At 41.9% G+C, this 13,393-nt stretch overlaps 1 protein-coding gene across 1 annotated transcript in view; it reads right to left on the bottom strand.

The window, feature by feature from the left end:
- The window catches only part of LOC6536025 (neuroligin-3), a 73,745-nt gene that overhangs the window by 30,717 nt on the left and 29,635 nt on the right, over positions 1-13,393 (bottom strand). Inside the window, exons 2-4 of the mRNA XM_002096604.4 lie at positions 8,805-9,181; positions 6,690-7,582; positions 1-164 (exon numbers count right to left, since the gene is read on the bottom strand). Coding sequence (XP_002096640.3) covers positions 1-164; positions 6,690-7,336 — 811 coding nt within the window. The 5' untranslated portion in view covers positions 7,337-7,582; positions 8,805-9,181. The remainder of the gene's footprint in view (positions 165-6,689; positions 7,583-8,804; positions 9,182-13,393) is intronic.

The following is a 13,393-nucleotide window of genomic DNA, read 5'->3' as shown; positions in this document are numbered from 1 at the left end:
CTTGTATGGGCACATAAATATTTAGATAGAGGCAGTCCTCTGATTGATTCTGCAGATAGGGCAGCAATCGCTTCAGATACTCTAGTCTGCCCTTGGGCATCCGTTCCAGGGCCGCCGTCTCGTTGTGAATGTCCGGCAATCTCTGCGGGCAAACCGGGCTGAATCTGCAATATCGAAAAAGATTTGAGTGGCGAGCTTGTCAAAGGAGAAACTTTCCTTCATGGCATTTTGCTTGTTGTTAAAAAGGTTTCCTCACCCCGAAGAATAAAAATACAAGCAAAAAAGTTTTTGGTAAATAGGCTTATTTTTATGCCCGGCCTCGAATGTCGTTATAAATAGATTAATTTGCCGGAATTGTGTAATCTTTGAGGGATTTTTTTCAGGGGCGCTTGTAATGACTTGAAGAGAGGCCAAACCAAAGTCAACTTTGTGATTGTCTTTTGGCCGTAAGAGCTTTTTGATTTGAACGCAAAGTTTGCGCTTTAATTTGTTTTTGTGAAATTGCCTTCTTTCCATTCCTTTGCTTCTGCATTTTCCTCTTTTCGGCCGAGACTTATTTTCGATCTTGGTAAATTGGTTTTCGATTTGGCTCTTATCGTTCGATTTTCCTCCTTGACAAATCTCCCTTTGTGTGTGCACTTGTGCAATTTACTAATTTCCTCCCTCTATTCCCACAGACAGGACATGCAAATGCCAGAAGCGCACTCTTTTTTTGGCCTTGCACTCATTTATGAATCTGATGGGATTGGGAATACACTTAAACAAAATTAGGGTATTCAGAAAGGTCAAGACACTTATATAACTTTTAGTTCTTTAATTTAAAACAAGAGAGAACGCTATAGTCGAGTTCCCCGACTATCTGATACCCGTTACTCAGCTAGTGGAAGTGCGAAGAAGGTCTTCAACACTGACAGTTTTTGGCGGTTTGTGGGCGTTAGAGTGGGCGTGGCAGCATGATTCAAACTTGCGCTGCGTCTATGTCCCTGGAGTCTGTATGCTTAGTCTCAACTTTCTAGCTTTTGTAGTTCCTGAGATCTCGACGTTCATACGGACAGACAGACGGACAGACGGACATGGCCAAATCGACTCGGCTATTGATCCTGATCAAGAATATATATACTTTATATGGTCGGAAACGCTTCCTTCTGCCTGTTAAATACTTTTCAACGAATCTAGTATACCCTTTTACTCTACGAGTAACGGGTATAAAAAGAAAAAAAAAATAATGAACTAATATTCGCCGAAAAATTCGAATAAAACTTGATAATGATGAATAACATAAGTATATAACATAGAGATATACTATTAAAAAAATGGTTCGGTTAAAAATAAATATTTTTCACCAGTGTACCAGGAATTGGGTTCTGCCATCCGTATTTAGCTGGCAGTGCTATTATTTGTTTTTAATCTGATCTATAAATGGAAGAGTTAAACCCATTCTGCCAAGTTGAACCCACCTGTGTTCCATCGATCCATCGGGAAAGACATGCTGCCTATGTAAATTTACGTTCAAATTTATGTTGCCAGCTGTAGATTTGTGTCAGTATAGGCTCTTAAAGGATTGGGAAACGAACGAAAGGGAAACTGTGGCCACTAATGCATTAAGGCCGATCCGATTTGTATCGCGAAAGGCCTTCACTTCATTCATCAAGCCTTTGTGGCCTTCAGAGTTTCTCCTAATTTGCAGTTGAGCGCTGAGATCCCTTAAAGTAGGCGGCTTAACTCATTAACCGCCGCAACTCCTGTTGGCCATCAAATTGTCATAAAGCGAAAATCAATAGGAGCATTTAAGAGAGAGTTCGTCCTCCGGCTGGCTGCCCATTATGAGGATTCCCAAAATGCATTAACATTAATGACATTGCGAAACGAGAATTTATTTTATTTAATTTCCTTAACTTTATTTCACCGCTGCCCTTTTATCTTTGTTATTACCGCCCACTCTGATTTTTGTTTACCATGGCGAGTATATTTAATTTTTGCTTTTTATGGCATTCCAAACGCCTCGCCGAAAATTGGGAATCTACTTGGAACTGACCCTCAGTGGGTTGCCAGTTAATGGACGCTTGTGGTGGCCATGCGATTGCCATAATAATCATTAATTTTATGGCAAAACAATAAGGCAGGTAATAAAAGTTTCATTTTCGGGATCCATTTTCCCTTCGCCTTTTTTTTAATGTAATGAACATGGTGTCAACCTCGGAACCCTGCAGCCACACGAAAGGGAGCTGGAGCAGCTTGGATGAGCAGAAAATATTAAAAATAATGAAAGTGAAAAGTTTTTACGGCAACTCCCGCGCAGTTGTAGTGGCTGCCAGTGGTTGCCAGTGGTTGCCAATGGTCCAGGGTACAGGTAACGAAGTCCCGCTCCATCCTCCCCAGTTCGAGGTCATAAAAGCCACATTTTGCCTTTTTAATGTTGCCCCCCTGGCAAACGAATGGCGCACACTTCTCAAGTGGCAAGCGATCTTGTTTATGCCACTTTGCAACCGCTGAACTTTCGCAGATAAGAACGGGTGGTGGCATGGAATACGGGTGGTGCAGGTGGGTTATACATGTGGACTGCTGGAGGGGAGTGGTTGAGTGGCGCTAATAAAGCGGGTGCCGCAATTAAGGTCAGGGTGAGTACTTCCCGCCATCGATGCTGCATTTGCAAATGGCAGGGCATTAAAAACTTGATAATTACTTGTAGATTTTACAGACAGCTGGAGGGGCGAATAATCATGTTTCCCGGCGGAGCAATTTACTGTAGAGCCATCTTATGCTTTACTATTTTCATTTTACTGAGATGATACGTGATAAAAGTAGGTAAATACCTTTAGATTGCTTTTCGAAAATAGACAAAGTTTTCAAAAGGATTTTCCACCGCTCTATTAGGAACGTGGCGTTATTATTTCAGGTTTAGTGGCACTTTTGAAATTTACCAATTGGAATGTATATATGAATTAAAAACTGGCACTTTCTTTTGAAATGCCGTACTAAATATCTAGTTCCCGTGTTTAAGAGAAATTTAGCTAACTACTTCAAGTCTGCGAAAACTGTTAATTTTTTCTTATAGCACATCTGAACATCTTAAACATATTTGCCTGCTGACTAATAACTGATATCGCATTGCTTGGCTCGGACAGCACCTGTTTTCCAGGTGAATTATTTGCGATAAACAGATATCTGCGAAATTCGAGCAAACAATTTGAGGATTGTGACCCTGGCCAGTGGGAAACTGCTCGGTAGGCAAGGCACGCGGTCAAAAGTAAACAAGGTTATAGCCACGGCTCCTCCCCATTCCCCTGTGTTATTCCGAAATACATGCAGTTTGGAATTCACAAACAAAACATAAAGCAAAGCTCGCCCCAAATGCTCCAGTTTTGTGTACATTTGAGTGGAAGGCCAGGATAATCTGCATGCAGGGGAAAGAGACTCAAGAGCAGACAAGGCTTTAAGGGTCAGGGCGTACTTTTGCGGAGGAGGAGTGCTAACGCTTTGTGGTAAGTAAATGGTAGCCAGGACACCAGCCCTGTCAGATCCGCTGGCGATTTCGGTTTGAATACATCAAACAAAAGCATAATCTTAGCCATGCAGAAAAATACACGCATACACCGGGAGAAAGATGTACAAACATATTAAATATTGGCCCATCTAATAATTTTAACTGTCTTGGACTCGTATATCTTTGGATTGACTAAAATATAACATAATCCTAATGAGCTTTAATGAAGACACATTGACGTGCCTTTATGTGTTTTAAAGTTTGACATGTTTTGTCCAGTATTGCGTTTTTTCAGTGCAGGCTTTAATGGAATGGGCAGGTGATGAATGAAGGGCACCGGATCGCATAAAATTATACGCGACATTGCGGCCACGTCAAGTAAAATAGATTAATTTTACCTGTGGCCAACGGGCCAGAAGGTTGTCGTCCTCATCCTGATTTTTCCCTCCCTCCAACCGTGCACACAAATTAGATTGACTGGCGACACAGACTCAGTCGGAGTCGCAGGCCGTGGAACTCACACCTTCCCGGAAAATCTCCCTCGGGCGGGCGTAAAGCTTTCTTGCCTCAGTCAAATTAAATAAAATCCAATTTAAAATGAATTTTCGCAATTTCATTTAAAACGGGCAACAGTTTGTACCGCCGCCGCCGCCACCGCCGCCGAGTCATTCTAAAATTTATGCGGCTGATGTCCTGGAGATGTCTTCTCACCTCCGCTCTCGGCCCTTAACCCTCCGCATCCTTGCGGTTACCACTTGCTCTTGAGCCTCAAATTGGAATTAACGTTTTTAATGACGAAGCAAGCTTCTGTTTGCCGGCGCGAAAGAGATGCCTCACGAACTGCTGCACGCATTTTCTGATGGTGCTTGTGGTGGTCCTCGCCGCACCTCCTGCCCGCCATTCATTAATGCGCTTTTTTATTAGGAAAATCGTTAACTTGAGTTTCTCCACTTAGCGTTTTTGCGTCAAGCTTTTACTTTCGTCTTTATTAAAAACTTTGGCGTCATGCATAAAACTCGCCAGTTTATTGCGATTTTTACACTCCGTTTATGAGCCAGAGCCTGGGACCCTGCGGTCCTGGAACCTGGAACCTGGTCAGGAGAGGTTGGCCACTAATCCGCTTGTTTTTCATAATCCTTACGCCACAGGCAACGGCCAGGACCAATGTGCAGCCGTTGGAACAACAGCAGCAAAGTGCAAAGTGGCTGGCGGAATTTATTTCATTTTTATTAAAGACGTTGTGGCGGTAAATGCGTGTATGAGGTTGGAAAAGCAGGTGTGCGGGTGTAGGGCGCTAGAGTGGGTAACCGGGTGGTTTGGTGGTGACACGCGTGGCTTGTCAAAGCCATGAACAGCTGCTGCCTTTGCCGGGCTAGGAATATGTGGGGACATAATTTTCTCTTTTTTTTATTTATTTTCTGCGTTGCCTCCATTTTTTGTGTGGTTGCGGGAAATTATTTTTGCAATGGGGCCGATGAAAGTTGACGAGTAACTTGTGGTGGAAAGGTATGTGGCCTTTGCAACGTTAGATTCTTGTTGGAAGTGTTGAAATCCAGGGCAAACTTTAGTTGAAAGCACAGAAGAGGTGACGACAGGCGAAGAGTGCAGGATAGAGGTGAATAGACTAGTTACTGGCATTTAAAATATGCAAGCGGTTGTACCCAAAAATTATACTGTTTGTTTGCCTCGTTGACTAAAAAAAATTTCTAAGTTAAGCCACAGAACTAGAATGGAAACTCAATCTAAACCGCGTAACAACAAATACATGGTATTCTGAGCGGTATTTCGGTACATTTCCCAAAATCAGTCTAATGACCGACCTATTGTGCCAACTGCCTATGGGCAACTTTATTACGCTGACGTGCTGAAAAATCTCCCGACCATTACTCAAGCCGTTTTATTGGCTCCCTCTGCCGCTGACCCCCGCTGTCAACAAGGCGGCCTGACAAATAAAGCCGTCCACCTATCCGGAGAAGCGAAGATGATGCGGCGGAGGAGGCCTTGAATTACCCAAAACATTGGCGGGAAATTCGAGAATGCGAAAATGCGAGAATCATCTGTCTGCTGCGCGCCGCAGGTGCTGTTCTTTGTTAAACTTGAAAAATTATATTTTATTTGCCGGGCCGCACTGTGTGCCGTAGTGATTTCGCGGCCCGTTTTCATTGGCATTGTGGGTCTGGAGTCCGTGAAAGGGGGAAAAACTTTTGCTGCTTGACGGCCCCAGTTCGCTGGCCCTTTTTTACAACAATGGAAAGTAAGGGGAATGCGAATATCTCTGGGCATCTTTGTGAATAATGATTTGCCACTCGGGAGCATTTGTAAATTAGATGCCGCTGTGTAGCTGCTGCTTTCCTGTAGCGCTGTTTGCTGCCGGGGACGGCGTAAATATTTAATTTGCGAGATATTCCGCGAGGAAGTCGGCCGACTAAGTTGACCTTTGACTTGCGTTTTCCCCATTTTTTTTCCCTTCCTTATTTTCAAAAGCCATTATCGTTATGTCCTTTGTTGTCGACGGCCGGGCACGGGTTGTAGCATTTTCCATTATTTTCATTACTTTCAGTTACACTTGGCCTTCAGTATTTTCGGACCGCCGCCTGCGCACTTGACTCAATAATGAGTCAGTTAATTGAGGTGACAATTGTTGGGTCCTCTTGAGAGAGTTGACTTATGGCATTTTGATCATTTTATGCACTCGAAAGGCAAATCAAACTCAACCCTTTTGGGAGATGATTTAGTGCTTTTACATGGACAAAGCCTTTTGTCAGATGGTGGAAGTCGGCAGAGCTCAGGATATTTATTAAATTATTTAAACGACGGATAGAGCTTTTTCTAATGAAATTGGATGGACTAATTGTGAGGCTTGCTTGTAATGTTTGCTTTTTTTGATAAATACTGTAGGACGTTTTTTATTGTATTGACATCTCTATGTCCGCGACGGATTCAACAAAATTAAATGTACCAATTTGTTAAAAATAATTGGGGTAAAACATATTATTTACTCATGTTTATATAACAAGGTTAAATTTTGACTTATAGTCGTCTCATAATAATGAAATAAATATATTCAGTAAATGTTATTGTGCTGTTTTTTTCCTTGTAAACAAATATTTAAAGCAGTTTCTGGGGTGTACGGAAACAATTGAAGCTAATCCAGTTTAATGGTATACCCTGATATCCCGCGACAAAATGCAAAGAGCCGACTCACCTGTCCGCCTTCTTGACACCTGACCACATGGCCGCGGAGACGGGCGGCATGAATCTCAAATTGCCGACCGGCGGCGAGGCGTAGGGTATTCCTCGGTATGCCTCCACCGGATCCAAGTGCCTTCCGTCTAATTGGACAATTACGCCCGATATGGCGCCATTGCGTGTGTTGATAATCCGCGACGAGAGCTGTGCGGGTAATTGATCATGGTTCGGGCTGTAGTTCGAGTTCGAGTTGCTGTTATTGCTTGTGGGTCTTCCACTGCGGTTGCTGCCATTTGATCCGCTGGTGCTCGTGGAAGATGAGGAGGAGGATGAGCTGCTGCCGGGGGACGACAAGCCCGCCGACGATGATGAAGTGAGGGATAATGAGGGTACGGAACTGGAAGTGGCGCTGCTGGAACCGATCAGCACGAGTCCGCCATTATTCACCGACGAGGGACTCTTTTGCGAAGTACTCAGGTTGCCGCTGTTGCTGCTATAACTTATGCCGGCTGCCGAGCATCCAGATATATATATGTCCAGGACGACCAGAATTAGCAGAGATGACCACGCCCACCCCGACCTCCTCGCCGTGGGCGGCACTTTCCGCCGCGTTCTCGTTGCTGCTGATGGCGGGAATTGTGGGTTCGAGAGCAGCATGACCATTATTATTATTGGTCAAAATGGCCACGTCGCAATGTTGTCGGTATTTTTTTGACAACTTGATGTCCGACTGGTGTTTTATCTTTTTTTCCGCTCCGCTCTTGTATAATTGACCACAAGTAGCTGTTTGTGGCGTGGCCTGGTTTCCGCTTTGCTTGTTTCAGCAAGTATTCTCACTTTTTGCTTCCCGTATACAATTTTCCTTTACAACAGGGTTTGTGCAAAATATTATATGGCAGTTTTAGACAACTGGAATGAAAAGACAAGTGGTTGGTTGGTTAAAACTAATACGTTTGGAGACTATTATTCAATGGAATTTACTGTTTATTGGAAAATGTTCCTGGATAACACAATCACGAGCACAAGTTCATTAATTCAACAATGAATGGAAAATTTGTGAAGCAACGAGCAGATATACTAAATAAATATGAATTTTTTAGTTCAATTAAAATGTAATTGAGTGAGCTCAGAAGAAGGAAACTTGCTTTATCTATAAATATCTAAATGTGTATAAATTTAAAAATCTTTACTTCGGCTCTGGTGCTCTCTTCAAGGCAATTCAGTGAAGTGTGTTCCTTGAACCATTTCTTGCTGTCCTTTCTGTCGTTTAGTAGTTTTACTTTCTATCCCTCTTGATAGAAAGGCTCATAAAATTGGTAAAAGTCCCCTGCCCACTGCTCGCACTTCCACTAGCTGAGTAACGGGTATCTGATAGTCGGGAAACTCGACTATAGCGTTCTCTCTTGTTTCTTGGTATGTTTGCCAGCTGGAGCATCACCTTGTTTGCACTCTGTGTAGTGTCCTTGCCCTTGTTGTAGTTGGCAAGAACAAAATCCATACGAAGGGGTTTTGTGGATGGGGTGGCAGGGAATGGGCTGGGTGGGTGGCCAGGACATTTGGCATTTTGCATATGCCAGACATGTCAGTTTCGCAAGCAGGCAGGCAGAACCGAGTCCCCTGACAACACAGGGGGCATGCCTACGTGGAATGACTAGGAAGTGGCCGATGGAGGTTATTGGTGCAGGGCTAACTGACACTCGGTCATTGGATCGACAATTCAAAATAGTTAAACGGAGGATGTGGGCGGCCCATTAACGGAACTGGCGGAAGGCTTATTAACGGATTGGTTTTGGGGTCATTTTTGGAACGTTTAAGGCAATATTTTTCTTGTCTATACATGAAAGTGTTTAAAAATTGTGTATTTATAACAAATATCGTAGAATTATTTAAAAAATATTCATATTATATTTTATTGGAAACATTTGGTTATAACTAAATTTCTGCTTAAATCGCATGTTTCACGAGGAGTAATTTCTTTCTTTTCCTTCTGTTCTACTTATGGCGTCAGTAAGGTGCTCCACGGTCTCATAAGCCGCAAAGCAGCAGTGCGCGTGATCCCAGTCGCCTTTCTACCCCAGAAACCGTATTTTTTTGGGAGGAAGAAGGGCATTTTTATTCAGCTGGCACTTACTTATTCCGTGCGTTGGCTCTTCTGCTGTCTGCGGCTCGAGTGCAGGTGCTAAGCCCTCCTGTCGTGCATGTGCGTTGAATGTTGGATGTGGGATGTATGATGTCCTTGCTCCAGCCGCAGCGCGTCCTTTTCGTCTTACTCCCGCTCCTTCTTGAGAATCCCTTCACGTACTGCTCGCTCAGCCGCGTCGTCTGCTGTTGCTGCTCCTACTACTGCTGCGTTTTCTGAATGCCGGCACGCTACAATTGTCATGCAAGCTGACATTCTCCACGGAGACGTTCAGTTACTCAGCGACGAACAGGATTGTGGGAGGGGACACAAGACGCTGGCCGACTGCTTATGGGGCTCCAGTTGGCGTCCTTCCATCGCGGATTATGCTGCAATCAGATCAGAGAGATGGCACACTTTATTAGACCTTTCATTCCACCCCATGTGGCACTTAAGCAATGCGTAGTAATTATCCGGCACGAGCCATTTGCGTATTTAGAAGCAAAATAGTTTGCCTTGCTATCTAAAAAATATACTGTGTTAAAGAATACATCCTTTACCTTTGTGTTTTTTTTAAATGCAATAAATTCATAGTGCTCCTGTCAGGACAGGAGGTTCATTATATTATAAATTTTTTAGATTAATTAATAAATGCTTTGTTAACTAATAATTGAAATAAGCACTCCTAAGGCAAAGTAAAATTATTCCCATAGGTCGAGCGACTTATCTGCAGGGTATTAATTGAATCACTGACTTGGGCTGGTGGGAAATTTTAATTATACGATGCCCTCAAGTGTAAGTAAATTATTATGCAGATCATTAGCAAAGTAATTAGACTCGGCTGCCGCCTCGCCCATAATCCTCGGCTCACTAGTTGAATTAATTGTATTCCTGGAAATTCCTGGAAATTGAGTTGTTCCCACATTCCATCAAATCATACCGCTGGCTTCGAATACATTTCCGCACATAATTTCCCCCAGGCCAGGTCCGGGAAAGTCACATAAGTAAACAGGGGGAGAGCAGAAGGGATTTTAGAGTGCGAGTTGCTTAGTTTGCTCAACAAATAACATCATCAAGTTGTCCGCAGCAGCAGTGACTTTACTTAACTTCACTCCGGCCCACTCCCTGGTAAACATTGTAAATCATACGCACTGTTGCACAGACGCTTTGTTTTATTTTGCTATTGTAAATGAGTTGAGAGCCCGTCACACTGCGGTGGAATCCTTAAGTTAAGCAGTGTGACAAATATACAAATATCCATTTACTCGACCAACAGCTTTTACATTTCCGTTCCCCGCTTACTTTCTTGCTTTTTGAGTATAATTGAAGGAGGTCTAACTAAGATCCAGCCCAAACGCACTCAAAATCTCTGTGTGCACAATATTCACAATAATGCCGCCTTATTACATGACAGGAAAAACATCTCTAACTTTGCTGATTCTTTCCCAAAAATTCCGAACGAACTTTTGGACTTAAAACAAAAAGTTGTCAAAAAGTTGAAATTTGTATACAAGTAAGACTTTATTCACATTTGTAATTTGTATCTCGCTTCTCGAAGAGATAATTGGATTCGAGAGTGTTCATGTTGTTTGCCTAATTTAATTGCGAATAAACGAAACAAAATTCCAGTTTGTGAAATACTTTTGCTTTAATTAAAAATCAAAACGCGATAAGCGGCCCAGGGAATTGCTATGGAAAACGTTTTATCATGGTAAGTCGGACGGGGAATAACATCTCCAGCAAAAGCAAGAAGTAGTCTCTTGACTTTCCAACTGGCCGCAATTTCCGCCCTGCCGCAACTTTTTCTGAGCTCTTTGCTCCATAAATTCCGCGCCAGCTAGGCGGAGCATCCGCATCCGCATCCGCATCCTCAGCTTCAGCTATTTCACCCGGTCCAAGGGTCATTAATTTGTCTTTTGAGGTGGAGTCGAGGGTGGATGAAAAGGCATTCAGGACGAGGAGCCGTCGTTGCCGCCGAGGTAGTAAACTGCTTAAGTAGCACAGCTAAATTAAGAATTGTGGGCCAAGCAATTAGAAAGGGGGCAGCAGACAATGCGCAATAAAGTTCAAAGTTGGTCAATCTTTAGATGTAATGTATATTTGTGTGCCTCGATTTTTTGTAATCTATCTTCTCCAAAGCAGACTGCAGGCACACACGCAAGTTTAATAAAAGCCAGGTGATACATGAACAAAATCAGAGGACTTCAATCCGATATTTTACGATTCATCAAAACAAGGTAGTTGGCGTTAAAAATTAATAGCATTTGTATTTGTAGTATTGTAACTTTACACTATAGTGATATACTTTTTAAAAATTCTTTTTTTCCGGTTTTTTCTCTGTGATCAACTAAGCTTAAGTTGAATTTGTTGAAAGACATCAATATTGAATGTTTCCGTTCCTTTGGCCGTATGTGAAAAGAAATAGCTTTATAGAATATCGATTGGTACGTTCGCAGTCATGTATTTCCGGAAATTTAATCAGTTTTGGTGCTTAGCCGAGTTGTGGAAGCAAACGAAACGAAATATAAAAAGAAATCCAGACCCAAAGGCAAAGGAATGCCAGGGCAGCAGAGAAAATAATAGTGGGTTGGGACGGGAAGCGAAATTGTTTAGCAGTTGTCTGACTGGAAATGGAAATGAAAATGTTTCTGACTTACTTGCCTTGGCATTGTTATTTCAGTTTATTGTAATGACTGTCTTGCCTTGCCTTGCTTAAGTGGGTATGAAAATATCCGTGCAAAGCCGGGAGAAATGAAGAGAAGATAGTGTATTATGGAAATGCTTTTGTGTGGAAACTTTCCCTGTACCTATCAGCATCGACTGTCTGCCTTTTTAAATATAATTATTTTAATAAATACCTCGGACCACAAAGAGTAAACTAACAGTTTCCAACACATGACTCCAGGGACCACTATTGCACTTGCATAAAGCTACGTCTGATAAAAACAAAAAGAGACCAAAGAGAAGACAGATACTCGGACCAACTCAAACTGCAATTTTTCATGCAAATTTATGCAAAAATGTGAGAAATTCGCTTCAAGAAAATATGAGCGAAAAATGCAATCTGCAAAAGAGTTAACCAAAGAAGAATGAAAAAACGAAGACTTAAGTGGGTGGAGAACTTTCCAAGTGATGGGAAATAATGCGACTTTTTAACTACGTTTTAGTTAAGCCAAATGCATTTTGCATGTCAGAGTTCGTCTCTTGATAATAATATCCGAGAAAAACTGTCTGACTTTTTATCTGCGTCTCTTCATTGCCCTAATGGGCAGCCTCCTTTTTGCTGCGATTTAGCTTTCATTATGTTGGCTATCCGACAAACAAAGGCTTATAATTTTTTGCTCACCCAGGCCCTTTATTTATGTATGCTAGAGCACAACTACTCGGCCCTATGACTGGAATCCGGCCCCGGCCTCTGTTAGCAAAAATGGTAAAAACAATGGATTTACACAACAACGAACGAAGAAATTAAACTGCCTTTTATCAGAAAGAGCGTAACTAAAAGTCAACGAGAATAAAATAGAAAACAATTTCTGGAAAGAAGTGAAAATTACAATACATTTGCATTTTTTAAATAAAAATAAAACGGGGGAATTAACAGCTTCAAACTGTATTTAATATTACCATAAATGCTTATATAACTGAAATATGAAAGATAGCATTAACGGCAAATGGAAAATATTAGTTAAGTATCCCTATGGGAATGGCGCACTTTGTTTTTGCCGGATACCTTCAAGCTTCTTCAATTATTTAATTTATTTACTTGGTTCAATAGCCACCATTCCAGACGAGTAAGAAAAAGTTAAATAATAATAGTAGCTTTGCTTTTTTAAGCTTTGGGTTCAGTGCGAAATACTTAATCAGAAAATGTTTAAATTATGCAAAGTTCGACGTTAGGAATTCTCCTAATGAGATACACATGTATTTATTCTTGGGCCGAACACAAGCTAAAGCAATAAATTTTTCGCACAATTGGGCCCGGCAAATGCATGGAAAATTAATTTTCCTCGGATTTTACAATTCCCTTTTCATACATGACATAAATAAAGCGCTCGCGGCTAACAAATTTCGAAGGCAAATTTTCGACGCAGTTGGAAATAAATTATCGTTTAATATTGGCAAATAATACGATGCCAAGGGATTTCTGCCTCTCATTCCAATAATTTCTGTGTTTTTCGGCCCTGCCAGTAACTCGCAAATTGAATTCGTTAGTCGGCGTCGCATGAAATAATTTTGCCTTGGAGGGTCACCAACAGCAAATGACGAAATAATGATATTAAAGCAACATTACACCATTACGTAGCAACACACATGCAAAAATAATTGACGACAATGACGCAGACGACGTACATAGGCAAGCAAAGGCATTGCCCATACGCACAGTAAGCCAAGCCAGAGAAAATAATGAGGGTAGAGGGCGAGGCAGGCAGAGTTGGCAGAGTCAAGAAATGGAGGAATCGGAAAGCAAAAAATTGTCATGTCAAGGGATGGCGATTGCCTAACCTGTATTACTACTTTATCATCAAGGCAATATGAAGCACTAAAACTCAAACTAAATAAACTTCAAAATTGCTGTTTGAATTTAAAAGTTGAGCTTAAAA

Source organism: Drosophila yakuba, chromosome 3R (assembly GCF_016746365.2).
Source record: "Drosophila yakuba strain Tai18E2 chromosome 3R, Prin_Dyak_Tai18E2_2.1, whole genome shotgun sequence".
Lineage (NCBI taxonomy): Eukaryota > Metazoa > Arthropoda > Insecta > Diptera > Drosophilidae > Drosophila > Drosophila yakuba.
The sequence above is the reverse complement of the archived record's forward strand: the minus strand, read 5'-3'. Positions and strand labels throughout refer to the sequence as shown.